This window comes from Schistosoma haematobium, chromosome ZW (genome assembly GCF_000699445.3).
Source record: "Schistosoma haematobium chromosome ZW, whole genome shotgun sequence".
Lineage (NCBI taxonomy): Eukaryota > Metazoa > Platyhelminthes > Trematoda > Strigeidida > Schistosomatidae > Schistosoma > Schistosoma haematobium.
Window position 1 is genome coordinate 73,372,073 of NC_067195.1, and position 23,723 is coordinate 73,395,795.

General features: G+C 39.8%; 2 protein-coding genes across 2 annotated transcripts; both read left to right on the forward strand.

Annotated features, from left to right (window-relative positions):
• Positions 1-1,502: 1,502 nt before the first annotated feature.
• On the forward strand, positions 1,503-9,942 carry MS3_00004352 (uncharacterized protein; the record flags this gene model as incomplete). The annotated part of the gene is given in 14 exon segments (XM_012941896.2): positions 1,503-1,507; positions 2,502-2,634; positions 2,645-2,802; positions 2,832-3,044; positions 3,155-3,267; positions 3,445-3,763; positions 4,170-4,524; positions 5,536-5,660; positions 5,761-5,852; positions 5,928-6,586; positions 7,636-7,831; positions 7,984-8,277; positions 8,315-9,404; positions 9,765-9,942. 14 exon segments carry the CDS (start codon positions 1,503-1,505, stop codon positions 9,940-9,942), a joined length of 3,930 nt encoding a protein of 1,309 aa, XP_012797350.2.
• MS3_00004353 (uncharacterized protein) lies at positions 4,577-23,144 on the forward strand. The gene is made up of 2 exons (XM_012941895.2): positions 4,577-4,765; positions 19,878-23,144. Exon 2 carries the CDS (start codon positions 19,885-19,887, stop codon positions 22,384-22,386), a length of 2,502 nt encoding a protein of 833 aa, XP_012797349.1. The 5' UTR covers positions 4,577-4,765; positions 19,878-19,884; the 3' UTR covers positions 22,387-23,144.
• The last annotated feature ends 579 nt before the right edge of the window (positions 23,145-23,723 follow it).

Below are 23,723 nucleotides of genomic sequence, written 5' to 3' on the forward strand. Positions count from 1 at the left end.
AGAAACTGTCCTTAGTCCGTAAGAATATGTTACGTTTCTCCTAAAGGACCGTTGGGAAGTCGGCAGCAAATTCCAGCATTTGACAACTCTTAAGGAGCAGAAGTTGTTAGATGGTGGTTGAAGGTAGTCGGCAGGAAACCCTGGACCCGAGTTTCGTGCTACTTGGCACTCGTCAACAAGGTGTACCTGTAATCTTGAGGGAACTGATTCTCCCTGACGGATCTGATCCCGTGTCACCCAGCTTCACAGTCAGAGACGTTACCACTGAGCTATCTGGGCCGCGACCGACCTCCTGTAGGACTGAGATGTAATCACAATTGATTGATCACTGGGTGGTGATCAATGTCATCTGTGTCAAGTCCTTATCAGTGCAGGTCGAACGCTATCACCACCCAGTGACCAATCAATTGTGAGTAGAAGTTGTGTATACAATCTGTTCTGCTGTCTTGTGTCTATAGTTTCTGGGTGTTACCCCATAGGTTTGTGTTGGAGCCAAACTTATGTAGGTGTTTAAGGGGATGTCCAGAAGTGTTGAGGATATTGTAAAACTAGGGGGGACTTGATTACAGTTTTCAAATTGCTTAGTGATGAATTTGCACCTAACATGCCCTCATTTTTCTTGTCTTCTGAAACAGAGAATTTACGGGAACACTCCGAAAAAGTTCACAAGCCCAGGACAAATTACTTGTCAGCTGACTATCGACTTTCCCATCGAATCATAAACGAGTGGAATTCATTACCTCAGCACGTGGTTGAGGCTCCATCCGTCGACTCATTCAGAAGAAAGTTGGATCAACTGAGAGACCACCATTGCCAGGACTAACACAGGCCATCAAGCCTCCTGTCCCTTCCAAACTGAAACTGAATTGATTGACTCACTTCATATCAAAGTAGTCGACATTTTAAGGTCAGGGTTAACTTCACTTTCTCTCAGACTGTGGAATGTCTTAGTGAGGGTTCAGTACTAGGACAGATGACAACGAACTTAGCATTAACACTTCAAAGTGTAAAGTAGTCCGTCTGAGACATGTTACAGAGTACAGTTACAACTTAGGCAACTTCCCTCTAGAGGTATCCTAAGTTGAAAAAGATTTAAGAGTGTTGCTACCTTACGATTTAATTGTCTTACTCTAACTGAGACAAAAGTGTCTGTCGAGCAAACCTTGCACTGGTAACACTGAAGCGCATTTGCGGCCAGTCTGACAGTAGAACTCTCAGCATAATCTTCAACAGTTTTACTCGTCTCTATTTAGAGTACGGAAGCATAGTATTTCCTCCCTCTCTCCAAAAGGATAAGGACACTCTGGAACGCATCGAACGATGAGCCACGAAATCATTTCGGGACTCAATTGCAAGCCTTATGAAGAGCGTCCCCAATCACTGAACCTCTACCCAGTAGAGTACAGGCGTCTTAGAAGTGGCCTTCTAGTGGCTTACAGTGTACTTAACACTTCTGGACATCCCCTTAAACACCTACATAAGTTTGGCTCCAACACAAACCTATGGGGTAACACCCAGAAACTATAGACACAAGACAGCAGAACAGATTGTATACACAACTTCTACTCACAATTGATTGGTCACTGGGTGGTGATAGCGTTCGACCTGCACTGATAAGGACTTGACACAGATGACATTGATCACCACCCAGTGATCAATCAATTGTGATTACATCTCAGTCCTACAGGAGGTCGGTCGCGGCCCAGATAGCTCAGTGGTAACGTCTCTGACTGTGAAGCTGGGTGACACGGGATCAGATCCGTCAGGGAGAATCAGTTCCCTCAAGATTACAGGTACACCTTGTTGACGAGTGCCAAGTAGCACGAAACTCGGGTCCAGGGTTTCCTGCCGACTACCTTCAACCACCATCTAACAACTTCTGCTCCTTAAGAGTTGTCAAATGCTGGAATTTGCTGCCGACTTCCCAACGGTCCTTTAGGAGAAACGTAACATATTCTTACGGACTAAGGACAGTTTCTCACTATGATCTACCAATTTCTATTTTTCACCCTCTATTATCGTTAATATAACTTGGTTCCTGCTGGAAGTATTGTCGATGCACTACTACTAGATACGGAAGCCCGTTATGTGAACGTTCTTTCCATCTCGTCCGGAACCATTTGATTCAAAACAGTGTTCTCCTCTGTTGGACTTGGTTATCATTTATATGACTGAATATTTTGGGAGCCTAGGTATTCTTCCGTCGTTTTGAATTGCTATCACGCTGCTTTGTCATTCACGTGTAGATCTAGTGACACGATATGCTATCAGGTTAAGCCTTGCCCAAATATATGAAGAGCTAACATATCACTCTTTCAGGTGTGTGCTTTTAAGGCAGTTTGGTCAGTAAATACTAGCTCATCAGTTGATGAGGCATGGTCTATATTTAAGGGCAAGTTTTGTTCCGTTACGTCCTCATTCTTACTATACCTGGTACCACGTAGGTCGAATAACAGTACACCATAGATAATTAAACAGGTCAAGAAACTTCTTCGATGTAGGGGAAAGCACTGGAATATGTTCATCTCCACTGGCTTAGAACAGTACATATCCAGTTATTGTAAGATTAGTAGTGCTTGTAAAGCGTCAATAAGTAAGACTAGACAATCATATGAAAAGCATCGAATAAGGATTGTAAATACAGTCCGAAACGGCTATTCTTGTATATAAAATGGCGATCTCAGAGATACGGTTGAGTTCCATTACTACTGATACACGAATATTGGCAAGAAGCGATACCGAAAAAGCCGAATCTTTATCGGAATATCTCGTTGTGACTGTGGCGGCTTGTTTATGGACCCTGTAGTTATTGAGGAAGGTACTGTCTTAAGACTACTTCAGCATCTCAAAACTTATAAGTCCAGTGAGCTCAATGATATTTACACTAGGATTATAAAAGCCCCATCAGATGTAATTGCTGAACATATAGCCATACTGTTTGACATGTCTGTGAGGCAGTCCAGACTGCCGGCTGAGAGAAGGGATTTAGTTAGTAACTATCGACCCTTTAGCTTTACTAATGCGGCTGTCAAACTAATTAAAAAGTTATTCGGATGGCTGTTATAAATTATGTGGAAGGGCATAATCTTTTCTCCAGGGAACAATATGGTTTACGATGAGGCCTATCATAATTGAAAAATCTTCTCATTGAAAGAGAAGACTGGGCTGGGGCAAAAGATCGAAATATACCCGTAGATGTGATTTACATAGATCTAAATAATGTCTTTTATAAGGTCTCCCATCCCGGTTTTAAATTCAATCTGGAACGTTTTGGAATCCATTATACAGTCGTAGATTAAATAAGTAACTTTCTCCATGAGAGGAGGTGTAGGATAAGGGTAAATGGAGCTCTCTCTTCGTGAGAACCCGTAAAAAATGGAGTTCTCCAAGGCACAATCCTTAGCCCTCTTCTCTTTTTTTATGTAAATGAATTACCAATTGTAGCAAAATCGTCCGTTCTACTCTTCGCCGATGACACACAAGGGATGTCAGATAGCATGGTAATTCAGGATGATCTCAACTCATTGATGGCACTGATAGACGGGTGGTTATTAGAAGTGAATTCTAACAAGAGTGTGATGGTGCGATTAAGTAACTATGATGATTGGCATCACTATACAATATGTGGATACGCGTTACCCAGAGTAAGAAACTATAAAGAATCAAGAGTCATACCGAGCAGTGATCTCAAAACCACCAGCCACTGTAAGGCTGATACTGCAATAAGCTATGAGTTATTGCGGTCTATTCGTAGGTCTTTACAGTATTTGGATGAATACGTAAATTATTATAGCCGACATCCGAGCGACCACATTGGGAATGAAAATGCCACAGGTATTTGAAGTTTTGACAATGCTTTAACCAGTAACACCTTTTGATATGAATCGTACTCACCAAGTGAAATCAAAAGACAGAAGCGAGGAGGTTCGAAGACATATTTGATGGGCTACCAATATATCGAGGATCGTTTGATCTAATCTGGCTAGCGATTGCAGGTGATGTTGAGCACGGTGTTCCTACTCGTGACCTGGTGCGGATACATGACCGAGCGCCTTCATCTAGATGGGTCCATTAAAACTACTGTGGTCAGCATCCAATATCAAAGACTTACAGAGCTATTTATTTTGGGAATTTATTCACCGCTACAGGAATATGAGATTAAAGCAGAGTCCTTGTTTCAAGTGTGAGGGGGATATGCTGAAAGGAGTTCAACGACGAGGGACTAAAGTTGTAAAAGGTCTCTTCAACCTATCATATGAAGACCGACTGAGTCACCTGAACTTATTTCCGTTACCTTATCGTAGAATATGTGGTGATATAATATTGGCCTATCCTATACTGAACGATGACCCTGGTATTAATATGCCTTGCCTTTTTGTTCCGACTAGAACTGACCATTTGGGAGGACATTCGAAGACAGTTCAAAAACCAGGAACAAATCGTCTACGTCTGGAGTTTCGTTTCTCGCATCGAGTAGTGAATTACTTGAATTCTCTACCGGAACACATAGTATCAGTACCTTCTGTTGATATATTCAAAACAAAATTGAACCTTACAGTGTTACAAACTTCAAGGACTAATATAGGTCAATAGACCTATCCCTGTTACTGAAGATTGAGGACTGAACAGTTCCAACTATTTGTGCGCGAAGGTGATATCGCATGAAATGTCCCGCTGCATTTGATACGTCAAGGTTGGTTATAGGGATATTTATATCTCAATAAGACGTTTGGTCGATCTTAGCCTGCCCAAAAAGTCGTTCAAGGTAAGGATTATTTTAAAAAGAGAAATCACGTCCGTAAAATGTCCTTTATTTATTCGACACCCAATAATTGGTAGACCCAATTTGGAGTGAAATTTGAAGTTCTTAAAAGGACTTATTCGACACTCAATAATTGGTAGACCCAATTTGGAGTGAAATTCGAAGTTCCTAAAAGGACTTATTTTATATATAAAATAAGTAGATCTTTTGTTTCGATTATATGGACACCGAAGTTACGAGCTAAAATGGGTCCTAACATGAAACTGCCAGTGGAACTATGGTTTATAGACGGATTCTTGTATAGCCAACCTGCTGACTGCGGTAGAGATGGACAACCATCCTTGATCACAAGGGGGAGGTTAATAAATTTACCTAGACTTCTCAAAAGCTCTTGATAGGGTCAACTATATATGTCTTATCAATGATCTCAGACGATGAGGCATCAAATCACGCGCTAATTAAAAGGACAGTGGTATTTTTCCTCGCTGAGTAAATTCCATTGTTTTGATCGTTTATTACGTATCAAGACTACTGTTTTCACTTTAATTGAATTTATTTCAGTTAAAGCATTCGATTAGAGTATCGTTTGTGTTTCTAAATTAGTTTGTCGTCAGTACTTTTGAGTACTTTGTTTTCTATTGCATCTGTTAGTACTTTTGGTCCTAACAATCTACAGTTCTCCACTTTTTTGGTCATAGACCACTTTTGTCTCTGAGTATTATTGCATCTAGTTCTTTTTCCTAAATAAAGACCTCTGTTTAATGACTGGACAGTGCGAAAAAAGCAATTGCCAGCGTCTGGGCTGTCGTTATTCCGTTGAAAGCGGCATGCAATGTGAAGAGTGCAAAGGCTGGTACCACGAAGTTTGCACGAATTTAACGCCTGTGGCTTTCAAACGGTCCAGTAAAAACGGTTGCGTATGGCTTTGTCAACAGCGCTGTTCGGATGCAAACAGCTTGCTAACCCAAGCCATCTCACTGGTAAATACTGCAAAAAAGTCTTTTGGCAAGCGCGGTCGGGACACCGAACAGTAATCGCTCTTTCGACACGCAAATTGGTGTGAAGCAAACTCAGATGAGTTCGGAAAAAGGTGACTCACTCCGACCAAAGGAGGAAAAACAGTCTTCAAAAAGGTCTCTCTTAACCAAAAACTCAATAAAATAAGTTCCTTCTGTCCCTCGTCTTCTAAATGGTATCCAGCAGGAAACGCCTAAAAGCCGCAATCGCAAGGCTCGATCGGTTTCTAGCGGGAAGCATAACCTGACCTTCCAAATTGTCGACAACCCTCCGGAATCCCACAGTATTTTTGACGCAACTGTGGTTGCTTCTCATAGCAATGTTAACGAATGGGCACAGGTTGTAAGGAAGAAACAACATAACGATATAAAAGGGAGTCCTGCTCCCATAAAAGTAGTTGAAAAATCGAAGGCTGATTACAGTGACAGATCTGTTATTTTTCATACAATCAATGAGAATGAAAGCTCTGAACCAAAAACTCGTTTTGGGCATAACATTGTGCTAATAAAACAGCTACTTAATCAACTCATGCCTCAAAATACTCTTGGAGTCACCTTGTTAAAGGTGTACAGACTAGATAGTCTAGCGAACTTGAAGCCTAATCTATCCAGACTGCTTAAAGTAGCATTCAAGTCTTCGAATGAGCGCAACTTAATTTTACAGAATCCACATGAATTAAAGGGTTCAGTAGTTTTTATCCGTAAGGACTTGTCGTTGGCAGATCACGTAAAAAGACGGGAAGCCGAAAAACTACAAATTAGGTTAGACGCTGGCGAAAAGGATATAAAAATTGTAAATTTTTGGGTTGTAAGACTTCGACAGAGAATGATGCCCAAGCCACTCTGGATGAAACACGAAGCCACTTAAATAGGCTTCGGGTCTGTTAAACTAATGCCTGAAGCTTACTCAATAAGCGATCGGAACTAGGTGTACAGATTGACTCTACAAAGCCAGACATAATCGCAGTCACAGAAACCTGGCTGACACAGGCTATAGATAGTATGGAACTTGATTTCGGGGTTTTTATGTTAGTAAGGGCCGTCAGAACACAAAAGCGCAAAGGAGGGGGAGTAGCTCTATTCATTAGGAATGCTATCCCATTTACCATTATCGATAGTGTATCCCATGAGAGTGGGACGTGTGTATTAGTTAGCTGCCGCTTGAAATGCAAGGGACAAGAGCTGTGGATTGGTTTGGTCTATCACAATCCAAGCTGTGAGGTAAATGAAGTCCTGTTAAGCAGTCTCAATACTTGGTCCCAAAGTGGTCGATGTCTAATCCTAGGGGACTTTAATGCACCTATGGTAGACTGGGAAAATCTGCGAACTAAATCGTCGGAGAATTCTTTCGAGCAGGAACTAGTTGATGGGGTTATCACATGTGCTCTAGTGCAACATGTGAAAAAAGCGACTAGGTACGACCCGGACACTGAATCATCCTTACTAGATCTTATATTGACTCACTATGAGGATGACGTTGCGAACCTCCATTACATGCCACCCCTAGGTAAAAGTGATCACGCAGTTTTAACTTTCGACTTCCATATAACCGTCAATCACGAGCACGCGTTAGCTCAATCTAGACCTAACGTCTGGAAAGCAAACATACCAGATATCATGCACTCAGCATCGTTAGTAGATTGGACAATAGACCCAGAGTCCTCAATTGAAACGGCTTGGGACGCATTTCGAAATTTATACTTAAAAGTTACCGCACCCCACATTTCTTGGACTGTGCCAAGTGGGCCGAGAAACTCCCCACCATGGTTCAGTAGGGAGGTCCGCATCCTTCTCCGTAAGAGAAGAAAAATGTGGGATAGATTTAGGTTACTGGGAGCTGATGAGACAAAATCTCAGTATCGAAAAGCCCGGAATACCTGTGCCTCAACCCTCCGTAAGTCTAGAAATTTGTACGAAGAAAAGATTGTTAAGGAATCCATAGAATGTCCTAAACATTTGTATTCCTATATAAACCAAAGAACAAAAATAAGAGGAAATATTCCTGCAATATGGGGAGACAGTACTGCCGCATCATTAGTGGAGGACGACTTTGGTAAGGCTCAAGTGTTCTCGAACTACTTTAGCAATGCATACACCATAGAAGCACCCTTCCCATCAGCACATACAAATCCCCCACATATACACTGGATAGCGTGACCATCAAAGAACTCGATGTATTTGGTCTGCTAAATAAGCTTGACATAGGTAAATCCACGGGACCCGATAAATGGCATCCTAGGCTACTGAAGGAATTATGTAACTCCGTTGCGAACCCTTTAAGCATATGCTTTAATCTATCCATAATGCAGGATCGTTTACCAAAAGATTGGAGGAACGCCATAGTAAGTCCTGTCTTCAAAACAGGTACGAAATATAAACCTGAGAATTACCGACCCGTTGGCTTAATTAGTGTGGTTATTAAAATCTTAGAAAAGACTATTCACAAGGAGCTGTTTAGGTACCTCGATGAAAACCGGATCCTTTCGGAGAAGCAGCACGGTCTCATAATGTTATTCTTGTCTCACTAAGTTATTAGTCGCTCGTGAAAGCTGGTGCCCTTTTAAGGACCAAACGTTACCTGTAGACGTAGCCTACATCGATTTCAGCAAAGCTTTAGACAATGTTCCGCACAACCGGCTGTTATATAAGCTAAGAAATATCGGGATTGGAGGTAATCTATTGATGTGGATAAAATACTTCCTAGTTGGGCGCCAACAAAGAGTACGGGTGAACTCAAAGTTATCTAGCTGGGAAACTGTGCTTAGTGGAGTGCCCCAGGGTACAGTTTTAGGGCCAGTGCTATTCCTCTTGTATGTAAATGACCTTCCTCGTTTCCTATCATCATCGGTCTTGCTATATGCTGAAAATGTCAAGATATGGAGAACGATACGATGTAAGGGTGATAGCTCAGAACTCCTAAATGACATGAAGAAATTAGCTGAATGGTCTCAAACCTGGCAGTTGCCCATAAATACCTCCGAGTGTGTTGTGATGCATATCGGTCATCAAGGTACAGATACATACACGATAAATAACACTGAACTACCTGTTGTCCAGACGCATAATGACTTAGGAGTTATCGTTAGCCAAGACTTAAAGACTACTGCACACTGCCGTGCAATAGCCACCAAAGGTTTTAGAACCTTATGGTCAATACGTAGGGTTTTTAGTCATGTCGACGCTAAAACGTTTTTAACTTTGTATACAGTGTTCGTACGTCCTAAACTTGAGTACTGCATACAAGCGGCTAGCCCCTGCTTAAAAAAAGACAGTGAGCTTCTGGAAAAGGTTCAGAAAACAGCAACTAAGCTGATTCCCGGAATAGCGAAGCTTCCGTATGAATCTCGATTGGCCAACCTAAACCTTTCCCCGTTGTCATATCGTAGAACTAGAGGGGACTTGATTACAGTTTTCAAATTGCTTAGTGATAAATTCGCACCTAACATGCCCTCATTTTTCTTGTCTTCCGAAACAGAGAATTTACGGGAACACTCCGAAAAAGTTCACAAGCCCAGGACAAATTACTTGTCAGCTGACTATCGACTTTCCCATCGAATCATAAACGAGTGGAATTCATTACCTCAGCACGTGGTTGAGGCTCCATCCGTCGACTCATTCAGAAGAAAGTTGGATCAACTGAGAGACCACCATTGCCAGGACTAACACAGGCCATCAAGCCTCCTGTCCCTTCCAAACTGAAACTGAATTGATTGACTCACTTCATATCAAAGTAGTCGACATTTTAAGGTCAGGGTTAACTTCACTTTCTCTCAGACTGTGGAATGTCTTAGTGAGGGTTCAGTACTAGGACAGATGACAACGAACTTAGCATTAACACTTCAAAGTGTAAAGTAGTCCGTCTGAGACATGTTACAGAGTACAGTTACAACTTAGGCAACTTCCCTCTAGAGGTATCCTAAGTTGAAAAAGATTTAAGAGTGTTGCTACCTTACGATTTAATTGTCTTACTCTAACTGAGACAAAAGTGTCTGTCGAGCAAACCTTGCACTGGTAACACTGAAGCGCATTTGCGGCCAGTCTGACAGTAGAACTCTCAGCATAATCTTCAACAGTTTTACTCGTCTCTATTTAGAGTACGGAAGCATAGTATTTCCTCCCTCTCTCCAAAAGGATAAGGACACTCTGGAACGCATCGAACGATGAGCCACGAAATCATTTCGGGACTCAATTGCAAGCCTTATGAAGAGCGTCCCCAATCACTGAACCTCTACCCAGTAGAGTACAGGCGTCTTAGAAGTGGCCTTCTAGTGGCTTACAGTGTACTTAACACTTCTGGACATCCCCTTAAACACCTACATAAGTTTGGCTCCAACACAAACCTATGGGGTAACACCCAGAAACTATAGACACAAGACAGCAGAACAGATTGTAGACATAACTTCTACTGTTTAGGTGTTGTCAAATGCTGGAGTTTGCTGCCGACTGGACTAGTCCAAGCGACTTCCCAGCAGTCCTTTAGGAGAAAACGTAGCATAATCTTAGCGACTAATGACAGTTTCTCACTATGATCTACCAATTTCTTTTTTACTCTTTTATCGATAATATACCTTGACTCCTGCGTGGTGGTATTGTCGATGCACTGCCACTAGATACGGTATCCCTTAAACTATGAGATCAAAGTCGCTTCATATCTTTCTACGTACTAATTTTTTCTTCCTGTACTATATCCTTATATGCAATCTTTCTTTTATATATTACCACTATTGACTTAACTATTTCTATGAATTCGGTGTTCATGTTGCTGTGCTAATGCTGTATGGCAGATTGGACCGATGCATATATGTGTCTGGTCCTACGTTGTAGCTGACTGACTGACCGTTAAGCCAAAGCTTCTTCTGTTCCGTCCATTTAAACCATTCTGAGCGATGCTAGTGAACTTTAGACAATTCACCTACTGGCTTGGTTCATCAGAGGGTTATAAATTAATATGAGGGATTAGGATTAGGATTTAGAGTTTTAATTTATGATTATGAAATAAATTGGAAGTTTTCATCACAAACTAACATCGGCTATAATCCAAAAACGCTTTGAATGTGTGTGTGCCCAAATCCAAAGCTTGCTACACTTAATCTCATTGGCTCGCCATAAATTATAGGCTTGCCGCTTCAGGTGGCTTTACTCATTTACTTACTCCTGTCACTCCTCGCGGAGTAGTCAAACCTTTCCAGTTGCTATTCATCCTTTTAATGTCTGCTTCCGATTCCAGACGTGGTGTGTTCTTCAGCCTTCCTCTATTCCGTTTCCCTTCAGGGTTCCAAGTTAACGCTTGCATCGTAATGCATTTTGATGATTTCCTCAATGTATGTCCTATCCACTTCCATAATCTTTTCCTGATTTGCTCTTCAGCTCCAAGCTGGTTTTTTCTCCCGCAATAGATTGTTGCTGATGAGATTAAGTATCTTGTGTAGTAAATGGTTTGTTAATACTTGTGCACTTTTGATTATGGTTGTATTAGTTCTCCACGTTTCAGCTCCATACAGTAGAACTGTCTTAACATTCGTATTGAAGATTATGACTTTGCAATTGGTTGACAGTTGTTTTGATTTCCATATGTTCTTCAATTGTAAGAATGCTGCTCTTGCTTTTCCGATCCTCTCCTTTACGTCTGTATCAGATCCTCCGTGTTCATCGATGATACTGAGCAGGTAGTTAGACGTTTCCAGAGCTTCTCCATCAAGTGTGATTGGATTGGTATTCTTCGTATTGTATTAGAGGATGTTGCTTTTTCCTTTGGGTATGTTGAGGCCTACTGATGTAGAAGCTTTTGCTACACTGGTTGTCTTGATCTGCATTTGTTCGTGTGTATAGGATGGAACAGCCAAGTCCAAATCGTCGAGCTCCATTCAAGCTGTCCACTGTATTCCGTGCTTCCCCTGAAATGTAGAGGTCTTAGTGATCCAACGAACCACCTGAAGAAAGAGAAAGGGCGAGAGACAGTAATCAGTCTTGTCTGACTCCGGTCGTCACTTCGAATGAGTCTGTGAGTTGTCCTCCATCCACGACTTTACAGTCCGTTGTATGAATTCCTGGCGATGTTGACGATCTCTTCAGGCACACCGTAGTGCGAAGGAAGTTCGATTAGGTTCTCCGATCCACATTGTCAAACGCCTTCTCATAGTTAAGTAAGTTCATATATAGTGGCCATTTCCATTCAATTGACTGTTCAACGATGATCCGTAGTGTCACGCGTTGGTCTTTACACGACTATACATTCATACGGATTCCAGCCTGTTTTTCAGGTGCTACTGCTTTCCCTCTCTTGATTTGTCTGATGACCACCCTGATTTCTTCAATTATTGGTAGAGTGACAGTCATACGAAGGTCCATGTGTACTGCTTCGATGTTCGGTGGATTCAATGGAGCTGGCCTGCCCAAAAAAGCCTCGGAGTGTTCTACCCATCTTTTCCTCTGTTCTTGAGTCTCGTTGATTGTCTTACCTTCTTTGTCCCTGACTTTTCTCTCTCCTTTACCATATTTCCTGCCAGTTTCTTCGTTGTGTCATATAGCTGTCTCATATTTCCTTCTCCTGAAACCTTTCCTCTATCGTTGCTCGATCTTCCACATATTTCTGCACTAGTGGTCTTCTCCACTTGCTTGTTTGTTTCTGTTTATACGGTCTGTGCCTTGACTTTCTCTGTTCTTTTTCGACTGTTGTTAATTTCTGTCTTCTTGTTCTTCCTCTCTTGAATCTTGTGCAGGGTTTCGATAGAGATCCATTCCTTATGATGATGCCTGTTGCAGCCCAGCACCTGATACTTTGAAGTTAGTACTTCTTTAGCCCCTTTCCAATCGTTCTCCATGGTAGTCTCTTCTTTCACTAGATCCTGTATGGTTTGTTACGTGTTGTTGATAGTTATCTTGAATTCATTGAGTTTTGTCATTGTGTCGAAGGAAGGCTGTATTGAGCCTTCGTAATATTGTTTCTCCAGTTGTCAAGTGCTCTCTTAGATTCAGTTTCATGTTGGCAACCACCAGGTGGTGATCCGAAGCTATGTCAGTTCCTTTCTTGGTTCACACCTCTTCCACTGACCGTCTGATTTTCCAATGATGCGAATATGATTGATCTGGTTCTGTGTAGTGTGATCCGGTGAGACCCATATAGCTTTGTGTATGTGTTTGTGGTGGAATATTGTGCCGCATGTAACAGATATGTTGAATGCACATAGATTTGCGAATTTCTCACCATTTTTGTTTCTTTCTCTTAGTCAGTCCATGTTGTCCCATGATATCCACATACTCGTCGTTGTATATTGTGACTGGCGTTTAGGTCTCCCATCCGTATGGTTAGGTCCTATCTCGGGCACTTCGCTATGATTGATTGTAGCCTCTCATAAAACCGATCGTTGTCGTTGCTATCATAACATTGGATAACATGCATTGTCATCGCCTTCTTCCTCCCTGTTTTAAAGAATGCTTTGATGATCCTGCGTCCATGAGATTCCCCCACCCAACAGGTTCCTTCCGTGCTTTTTTGGACAGCATCCGTGTGATTCCCTGAGTGTGAGTTTTTTCTTCGTGATCAGAATGCGGCAGCATCTCTCTGGAATCTAATCTTTTCTGTCCAGTTTGGGTCGAATGGTTTTCACTTATTCCGAGAGCCGCCATATTGTTCCCTCTCATTTCCACAGCTATTTGATTATTCCCTCCGATCTCCCACATTGTTCGAACATTCTGTATACCTATATTAATTGTTGCTCTGGTTGTTAGAAGGGGCATCGATCTTGTGAATCTGGGCTTTCACCATGAGGCGTCATATTTCTTCTGAACGAAGATCGTTCAACTCAGACTACAGAGCTTAAACGATTTGATTTGTTTATTCTTGTTAGCGTCTTTTCAGCAAGGTTGTTTTCTACGGGATAGGGTTGCTGACCCCATGCTCAACCGTCCTCCTTTGTGTGGGTTTGGGACCGGCAGTAACCCTAGAAGATCTACAGGCGAATTTGGCTTTACTTATCGATATGAAACTTATTTATATCAAAAGGACTTGCATTCGAAGTCCTTATTTTTTCAGATTTTTAATTCCCTTAGCTGTTTTCAGCTGGTATCATGAGGAACGTCGAAATATGTGTCCGCGATTAACCATACTTATATTCATCCACACAATCACTTTATCGAATAAGGAAATATAATCGGCGAGTTTGAGAGCGTTTTGAAAACATATTTCCTACGTCCGTTAATCCAGGCATATAGAGACACAAATTAACTAAGGTAAAACCTACCCTACTCAAAGCGATACCCGGTACAAGGATTATTTATTTATTTATTTATTTGAACACATAAATATTGGTACGAGAGGGCACCAAATATATATGCGCCACACAAACAATGAGATTGGCAAGAGAAAAAAGAAGGTAAGGAGCATAAAAGAAAAAAAGAAAAATAACGACCAGATTAGTTTAAGGTAGTGTAATAATAATAATGGTGGAAACGGGAAGGTAGAACAGAATTTTTAGTAAATATCATCCTTTTCATTTTATTTGTGTGTGGGCTGTGATACTGCCCGGGTGCTCAGACCGAAACAGGTGGTTTTCTTAGGGGGCCACACCCCGAGCCTTTGACCTAAAGGTCTGACCCACAAGGCAGTGGAGCATCGTGAGGAGATGCACTCCCATGGTAGCCGGTGACTAACGATTGGTTCATACGCCATTCCCCCCCCAGGATACTGGAGCCCATGTGCACCATTGGTTTGGAATCCGGTTAAAGCGCCGGACATTCGCTTTTCGTCCTCTCATTTTAGTAAACAACACCCCCACCCCACTCTCGGCCATTCCAGGGCGTTTGGGGGCGGTACAAGGATTAATCCATATCGAATCAAACAATGGATAACGTGATTAAGGAGACTGTAGACAGTTACAGACATGCGAGCATATATATAACTTACAAGTCCAGAATTAAAAAGGGTCCCAATAATAAGGCACATGTAATGAAGGTCTGGATTACTTATGAAAATAATTTAATTAGCAGGAAAATAAAGTTAACTCAAAGGTTACTCATCGGCTGAGTTATCAAAGCCTCCTGAATATATGGAACAATATCTGACGCGTTCTAATAAAGGATTGCTACAAACTATGATGAGACCTCTCTATATTTCTCATCACCGTCGTTTTCCGTTATAAAGACTGTAGTGGAGTATTACTGATGGACATGTCGAAATAACAACAGGTGAATACTAAATAAGAAATCGCTAAACAGTAACTATATAATGATTGCTTCTAATCCAGTACTAACCACGCTGATCTATAAAATCAAGACTATAATCACTTTCATATATCTAAGGGTATTAAACTGAAACACCTAGATCTGCCTAGATTACCTCAATTAGTTGCTAGAAATCTAATGGGATATTATAAAATTCTCATGTTGGTAAACCAACGTAAAACCTGTCACAAATACATATCGACCCAAGTTATAACACCTATCTATATGCAATCTTTGTCTTATATATTACCACCTTTGACCCAACCACTGCTATGAATCCGGTGTTCATCTTGTTGTGCTGATGCGGTATGGCAACCTGGACCGATGCACATATGTGCCTGGTCCTACGTTGTAGCTGACTGACTGACTATAACACCTAACTAGCACAATGAGAAAGAAATTAACTAAGTGAAAATCAAAACAAAGAGATTAGTTTGAACTGCTATACAAATGCAATCGTGAGAAACACGGTTCAAGCGGCATAAGTGAAATGAACAACTAGGAACTAACTGAGATTGTATAGTAGATGCGACTACGACAAATTTAGCGTTATATCGCTTAGTGTCTCTAACTATTAATTAGAAGTATTTCTCACGTTACAACAGCAAGTAGATACCAACTGATATAGCTTAGTTTGAAAGTGAGATGGTGGAGATTTGTAGCTCTGGTGGATGATTTTGATGTAGTTTGAAAGTCGATAGCTTCATGGACTGGTACTATGTTATTATCCTCGAAGTCTTCATATAACTACTTAATTGCTTTTATTCCTCATTGAGGTGAATTATAGTTAAAGACGCACATCGTGCACTTTACTTATTTTGAAAATTTCAAGTTTCCAGCCTTTAAAATTGTCAACATCTAACACTGAAAATTTTTGATCCGTGTAATACATTAGAAATTGGTCCTCCTTTAAAATATCTATTATTAAATCTCGTAACTTCATGTCTGCTGCTTTTACTAATTGTTCTGTATAACTAGTAAGGCTAATCATATTGTCGTATTCTCACTCGTTGACACAACGTTTTCCAACATTAGAAGTTATACTTAGAGTATGTTTATAAATATCTTTTCATTGTGGTTAGTGAAATAACATATTCACAATGAGTTGTTAAGGCCTAGATAGCACCACGCAGTTGAAATCCGAATGTTTCATCGGTTTCTTAGCAGGGTAGATTTAAATATCAATTATTTTTTGTATCAGTTTGCTATGACCACTACTAATCTAGTTTCCTTCCCAGATCCCTCAGGAAGAAATATCATTCCATAGTGTAAGGAACTGGGAATTGAAGACCGCCATCACACCTCTAACAGCAATTAAAATCCTCTTGTTCATTATCAACTCCCTTCGCTGCCTCTTAATATTCCTTCCATCTTCTAAACCAACCTTTTTCCTATAACTTTATCTCCATGCGCCACCATCGCCAACTATTCGAGTTCGCGAGATGTTATTCCTGGCCTCCTGAAACCGCACTGTGTAATACACATTGGAGCTTTCAATGTTCCTACCTTATTTCAACTAGACCAACAAGCGTCCTTAGCAAAGATTTCAGGATACCGTGCCATAGGTGTATGTTGTGTCTTGCATATATATATAAGATCCAGGTGTAGTCATTTATTTGACCTCACCTAGCTATTACGGAAAACCAGCACGATTTACCCTACATGTATCTAAAGTCTTGATTGCTACCTCTCGTAACCTCACTGGTGTGAGCGCAGCATTAAGTTCAAAGCTGAACGAGTTCTCGTAGATTGAATCCCAATAGATAGTCACTTGTGTGCTGTCCCACCAAATGGAGAAGTAAGAACGCATAAAAATAGGAACACACGCCGCTGTATCTACGCTCTAACTGATTACAGTTCGGATGAAGCGAAGGATAAGTTTTTAAAAAAACCAGTATAAAAAGTCTAACACTCGCATGTCGTAATTACAGAAGGAGATTTTAACGCCTAAGTAGGTAGTTTAAATCAGAAAGACACTTAGGTGAGTCTTACGGTGATCCAGTTGAACGAACAGATGATGTCGACCAACTGCTGCAACTATGCATAGACAACCGTTTATTCTTAACAAGCACCAAATGTAAGCATAAATAGAGATATCGTTTGATATGGTGATCTCCACAATTAACTCAACGATAGACGCAAATAGACCATATCAACATCAGCCATCGATGGAGAGACTCCATAGGAGTTTGTTCCTCATTCTGGGGCACATGTTTAGACGTATTCGTCTGTGTCTTACTAAACATAGAAAAGACACAAAAAGAAAATCCTTTCAAGCTCACTTAAACCACAAAAAAGTCAAAAGCTTATCATTAACACTTAAAGAAGCAGTTAGTCAATCGTCAAAGTGATGTTCACTCCGATCTAAGTTGGCATGATATCAGGACAGCGGTGAGAATATCAGTGATATATATCAGTAACTACAACCGAAAGGTTAGGAAGTCAGTCGGTTTCAACAGCGTTTACTGGAGTGGTCGGTGCTTGGAAACTCCTCCCTTCAGGCTTCGAACACGATAAGGGGTAAAGGCAATTTAAACTTAGACTAATAAAAGATATACGCAATGATCATGAGTAGTGATAGATAGCTAAGGCAAAGGCGGTAAAGAAAGTCAGCCGTGATTGATAACACTGGATGACGTTTCAGAATTATCAGATAAAGGGGTAATAGAAATTCGGGATTCATTAAGATTATTTTTGGAAAAGATGATACTAGGATCCGTTCTCAGCTCAGGATACTGAAACCATAGGAAAAACAATTTCGAGAACAATTTAGCTGCTCATCAACTACTCTTCAGTTGCCTACCTTTGCTAAACAACCTGAATGAAATGTTTACATAGGCTCTTTATATCTTTATGAAGTAGAAAAACCATGACTAAATCTAAAGCCAAGTGGAGCAGAAGGTTCTTATAGATTAACTCCCGAAATTTTTAAGGACTGGGGTTTAGTTTTGGCTGTTAGATTAAGATATCAGCTAAAGTCTGAGAACTAGATCTAATCTTATTTGACTGCTTTACACCACTAATCGTTTCAGTCTACAACGAAAGACAAAAACCCTCTTGTGACAGCCATTGAGGAATCAGTTTAGTTAGTAGTTTCAATAATTGCTCTATGGTTAACTAAACCTTGGGAAAAGCAGTCTGGTTTCAAAGTTGGACGTAGATGTGTAGATCAAGTAATTCACCTTGCATTAGGTTTTAGAGCACAAACATTATTCAGACTCCCAACCACGGTTGCATTTCTCGACCTTAAGGCAACACTGAACTTCATAGATCGATTATTTTTACGCCATTATCTGTCATTTAAGAACGCATCAAAGGAATATGTTAGCTCTGTGCAGGCTTTCCATTCGAACGCCACCTGTCGAGTCAGATATTGTAGCAAACTGCCATTACAACTGATGACTCCAAGTGGTGTTCATCAGAGTTGTTAATGTTCCCCGTTTTTGTTTAAGTTTGTCGTAGATATTCTCTTAGGAATGCAGCTTTCATCATCTAACTTTTTGGACATTGATACCCTACAAAGAGATCCACTTATTAACTTGAGATATGCAAATCATACAGTTCAGTTTGGGTAAACACCGGAGGCAATAGTCTTTTGGTCACCCTCAGCAACAATCCAAACTTGTTTAAGATGGGTTCTTTCTTTAAATGCAGGACGTTGCTTCAGGAATGGTCTGCTTTAATGCTTGAGTTAATGATCAGGATTGGAGTAGTTGGCCTTGTCGATCACTTCTCTTATCCTGGAATTCTCACCAGCCCTAGTGAGTTGGTGTCCGTCGAAATCTCGTAAAGAATGCAGAAAATTCGGTTGGCTTTTATCAACTTGGATCGCTTGTGCCTTAGGCGAAGTGTCCACCTCTCAGTCAGGATGAGTTAACTGTTCAGCAGTTCAATCCCCCTTTAAAAACCTAGGATATTTGTAGGTTATTAATATTCGATCATAAATATCTTCGAACTATTGCTCGTGTATTTTAAAACCATCAAGTTAGCGATTCTGAGGTTAGGCCCAGATTACTAGGTATGTATGGTAAATCGACTGATGTGACAGTGAATGTTTATGTATTGAAGTAGTTAGGATATGTTTTACGTATCCTCATCCACCGACTGCCTCAACAGCGCAATGACAATTTTGTAGGAGTAGTCTGGAAAAAAGCCAGGGGTAGCCAGATCAAGACATAGCATCAGTCCATAAAAACACTGACTGTTGGACTAAGCCATGTGGATAGGTGAGGACTACCTGGTTAGGGTCTACGTGACTATTGAAATCAGTGGTTGGAGATTTGGGATGAGATGGCTTAGGATCACTCATGACAGCGCATGTGCATTTACTCTTCATTTTCCCTTAGACCATAAGTTCCTCAATTCCTTATGATTTTCTTTTTCGCTTATTTGTATTTTCTCGAATTGGCTCTTTAATATCTGCTCTTTTCTTTTTCCACCAATAATGTTATTATCTCTTCTACTCTAGAATTTCATTTGACGATTTCATGTCGCTGTGCTGATGAGGTGTGACAACTTTAACTGATATACACACATCCCAGGTTTTATGTTGCGCATGATTAATGTACAGACTTAAATAGGTAACTGCCGGGAATTAGTCGTAGTGACATCTGAATTTATTATTAAAACCGTTTTTAATGTGTGTGCTATTTCATCTCTTTGTTTCTCACCACATACTTTATGTTTAGTTACTTTTGTTGTCATTAGTATAAATTTTATTCCGGTTTCCTGGTTTTTCATTTTATTTTCATTCCAACCCACTGATGTAGTTACACAACTTGGGTCGATGCATATTTGTCCCATAGTTTATATGGCTAGTGGACTGTGTAATTACTTCGTTCAACTAATTTGCTTCGTTTTTGTTTATATGATCATTTTAGAACTTAAATGCAATCAAATCTTGCATTCTCTGAAGAAACCAAAATTGTTTTATCTTCGATCAATGCACCATCATCGTTAGTTATTGAAGAAGATCAATCAGTAGAGAATTGCAATGATGCATTTGAGCTTCTTTTACCTGCTGTTTTAAATAAAGAAAATTTGAATGTTTTGGAAGCTCATCTGGGACTAGGTGGTGGAGGCGACTGGTGGATAGACCCATCACGTAGTCCAATTGAAGTAGACTCAAATGGAAACAGAGATGAAGGTGCTATTTTAGATGTTGAAGCCAGTTGCAAAATTTGGTATCGTACGCCATTTGATCGAGATCCAGAATTCTGTAATAATTCCTATCATCTTTTGAACCGATTAAATGAGTTGGCAAAAATCAAAGGGTTAATCGAAGAGGCCTCACTGAGGAAACATTCGCCTAATGAAGTAGGATTAAATGATAGTGATCGCCAAATATACCATTCAACGCTGTCTGTGAATGGTTCTATGGATTTTAAAAATTTTCTGTCACATCCAAATCGCGATATACAGAACATTGACCCTCAGTTAGATCTCCGCCGCAGTTTAAACAGCTCAATTGGCGAGTATTCTAATTTACAAGGTACATATGCTTTACGTAAACAAAATAACAATAAAAAGGTACCTTTACGTGAAGTCTTTGATGCTAGAGCTCAAGAAATTGATAGTGCTATGTATTGCGAAAAACCCAAACCACCTTTCTCCCAAGCCGTGTATTCAGGATTACCTCAGTTACACAGATCTCAACGGCCTGCTTCTCCTCATGCGACTCCGAATAATAATGTTTCACCTAATATTAGTAACCGCAGAATTTCGTCAAAGCCTAATGACACTTTGCTTGTTCCAGGCGCTACTAGTAGCCCATATCAAAAGCCTAGTAGTCAAAAACAATCCGTTCTTTCACGGACCTACTCGAAGGAGCAAATGGATTTACTGAGGGAGGTAAATGACTACCCTCTCAATGAGTCAGTTCCTAAGATACCTTCCCTACTTTCTAGATCTCATGCATTAACCACTTCTCTGCCCATATCGGATAATGAAGGTGATATAGATGTAACTAGAAGTTTAGATATCTCATCTGGAGTTAACCAAATATCTCAGTCGCATTCTGCAACTGAATTAGTTACAAAAGGTCGCAAAATTTCTGAGAAATTTAACGCATCTTACTCTAGTATGCGAAGCTCAGATGTATTTGAATTAGCTCGTCTCCAGGAAACTCACTTACGTGAACACAGTGGTAGTAGAAGTAAATTAGATTGTTCCAACACTTCACTTACTGAGTCGAGTTTTGGAGATGAGAAACATCGTAAACATAAAAGTAGTGCCGCTGGTAGTATTGGGCAAAAATCAGGCAGTGGTTTAAGTTCTTGTGGGGTTAGCGCAACACACAGTCACGAAGAAATTGCAATCGTAGATACAAATGATAGGCCAGAGCGTCAACATACTATTATAGCGAAGGAATGTTTTAACACATTATCAAGTTCAGTTGATTGTGAACCTAAAGTCAATATGATTGCGGACGTGCATTCGAGTACAAATTTGGATCAAACAGATGTGACTTTACCCTCTAAACCATTAAATTCTACATACGATGCTCCAGACTTCAAGCGCGTATATGACTGTGATTCAACATCACAAACGAATGAATTAAAAAATCTCAGACCCATTATAGACAGTATAGATAGTACTGTAAATACCATAAATGATTGTACCACACAAGAAAGCAACAGTGTAGCACATATATCTCGTCCAAATGGTGAAATGATGAATCCTAAGAAAAATGAACACCAGCCTGATACTTATGAGTTAAGCAGTTATGTTACTGTGTTGGAAAACAATTCAGATTCTGCGTTACCTACGAAACATGATGAAGATACAAAATCGGGTAAAAATAGTGTATCAAAAAGTGAACCCGGTCTTGAACAAAGTATACCCCATTTGTCAGATTCTGCATCAAATGTCAAATACCTACAAAGTCCCCAAGCAACCCGATCTATTACCAAACCAGTTAACAACAACAAAACAATACCAAGTAGACAATCAGGTTTAAAAATTCCTTCAAAAATATCGATCCCTCTTCCTAATGGAAGTATTTCTCGTCTTCCAATGCTATCTCAAAAAATGCCTTCAATGAGCATAAGTAGTCGTGTTGGTTCTCGTAAAACTAGTATAACTGGACCTGAACAAAGTTCTTTTGATCGTCCAATAAACAAAACTCAACCTTCACTCAGAAATAACCCATCCTCTAATAACAGCATTCATAGTAGTGGTAGTAGTGTTTCTTCTAACAATATCAAAACAAACCAGACATCAAATTCTACAAAGTCCCTTCCTAAATCATCAGCATCATCAACTGTACAACAAAGACCAGTGCCTTCTAGAATCAGTTTACCATCTGGTACTTCGGGAAGTACTACCACCATTCGAAAGCCAACAGTACCATCGTTTGGTTCATCTCGTGGGAAATCGTCTGGTAGATGATGAATCCAACTTTGACAAATGCTATTAACTTTTGATAAAAGTATTATACACTACTTTTAAGATAACCCATATTGCTTCTTGTGTGCCAAATCCCGGTACTCCTATATATATATATATATATATATATATATATATATATATATATATATATATATATATATATATAATCAAATTTTTGCTTTTTCATTGACAGAATAAAATGGAATCTAGTTTATGTATACACATATGTGACAGGTATACAAAGACCAACATTCTAAAGAATAGTTATATCATGTTCCTTAATCTTTTTAATCAACTTTGTATTAATTTCAGTAATTTATAATTTTCCTTATAACAATTAGTTAGCTTAAAATGTTATACAGTTTAGTTTATTCATTATGCAATGATTTAGTGAGAATTCCTTTCTCGAAATGAACCTTTTTTTTTCATATTATCCACTTGATTTTAAACTGAAGCTAGAGAAGTAATTAACTTGTTTTCCTATTTTTGGTATGTTTTTTTCTAACAATAAATATCTTGTCTTATTACATAACAATTATAAGTTTTTAATTAAATGCATCAATTCAGGCTTGTAAAGAGTAGATTTGGTCTTCCCTCTTTCAGGTTATTTTTTTTATTCTCTTTTTTCATATTTTAAAAACATCTTATCATTTATGTGCCTTTTTTGTACCAATGGATATACTGTCTATTTGATAACTTTCGTTTTGCTATTCTTCATTATTAATTTGTATAATTATAGAGCTCTTTTCTACCATTTGAATGTTGTTGTTTTTAAAAAAATAATAACTCAGGCTAGTGATGTAAAAAAACTCAATTCCTACTGTTTCTTCCTTACTGTTTTCATTACTTACGCCTGTTATCCCTCGTGGAGGAGCATAGGCGGCCTACCAGCACTCCATCCGATTCTGTCCTGGGCAATCCTTTCCAGCTGCTATTCATTATTTTCTTGTATGATTCCGATTCCCGATGTAGTGTGTTCTTCGGCATTTTTCTTTTCCGTATCCTTTCAGGATTCCAAGTTAGCGCTTGTATCGTGATGCACTTTGATGATTTCCTCAATGTATATCTTATCCACTTCCATCATCGTTTCCTAATTTCCTCAGCTGCGAGCTCGTTTGCTCTCCCCCAATACTAGGCTGTTGCTGATGGTTTCCGGTCAACGAAGATTAAGTATCTTATGTAGTAAATGGTTTGTTAATACTTGTGCACTTTTGATTATGGTTGTATTAGTTCTCCACGTTTCAGCTCCATACAGTAGAACTGTCTTAACACTCGTATTGAAGATTATGACTTTGCAATTGGTTGACAGTTGTTTTGATTTCCATATGTTCTTCAAT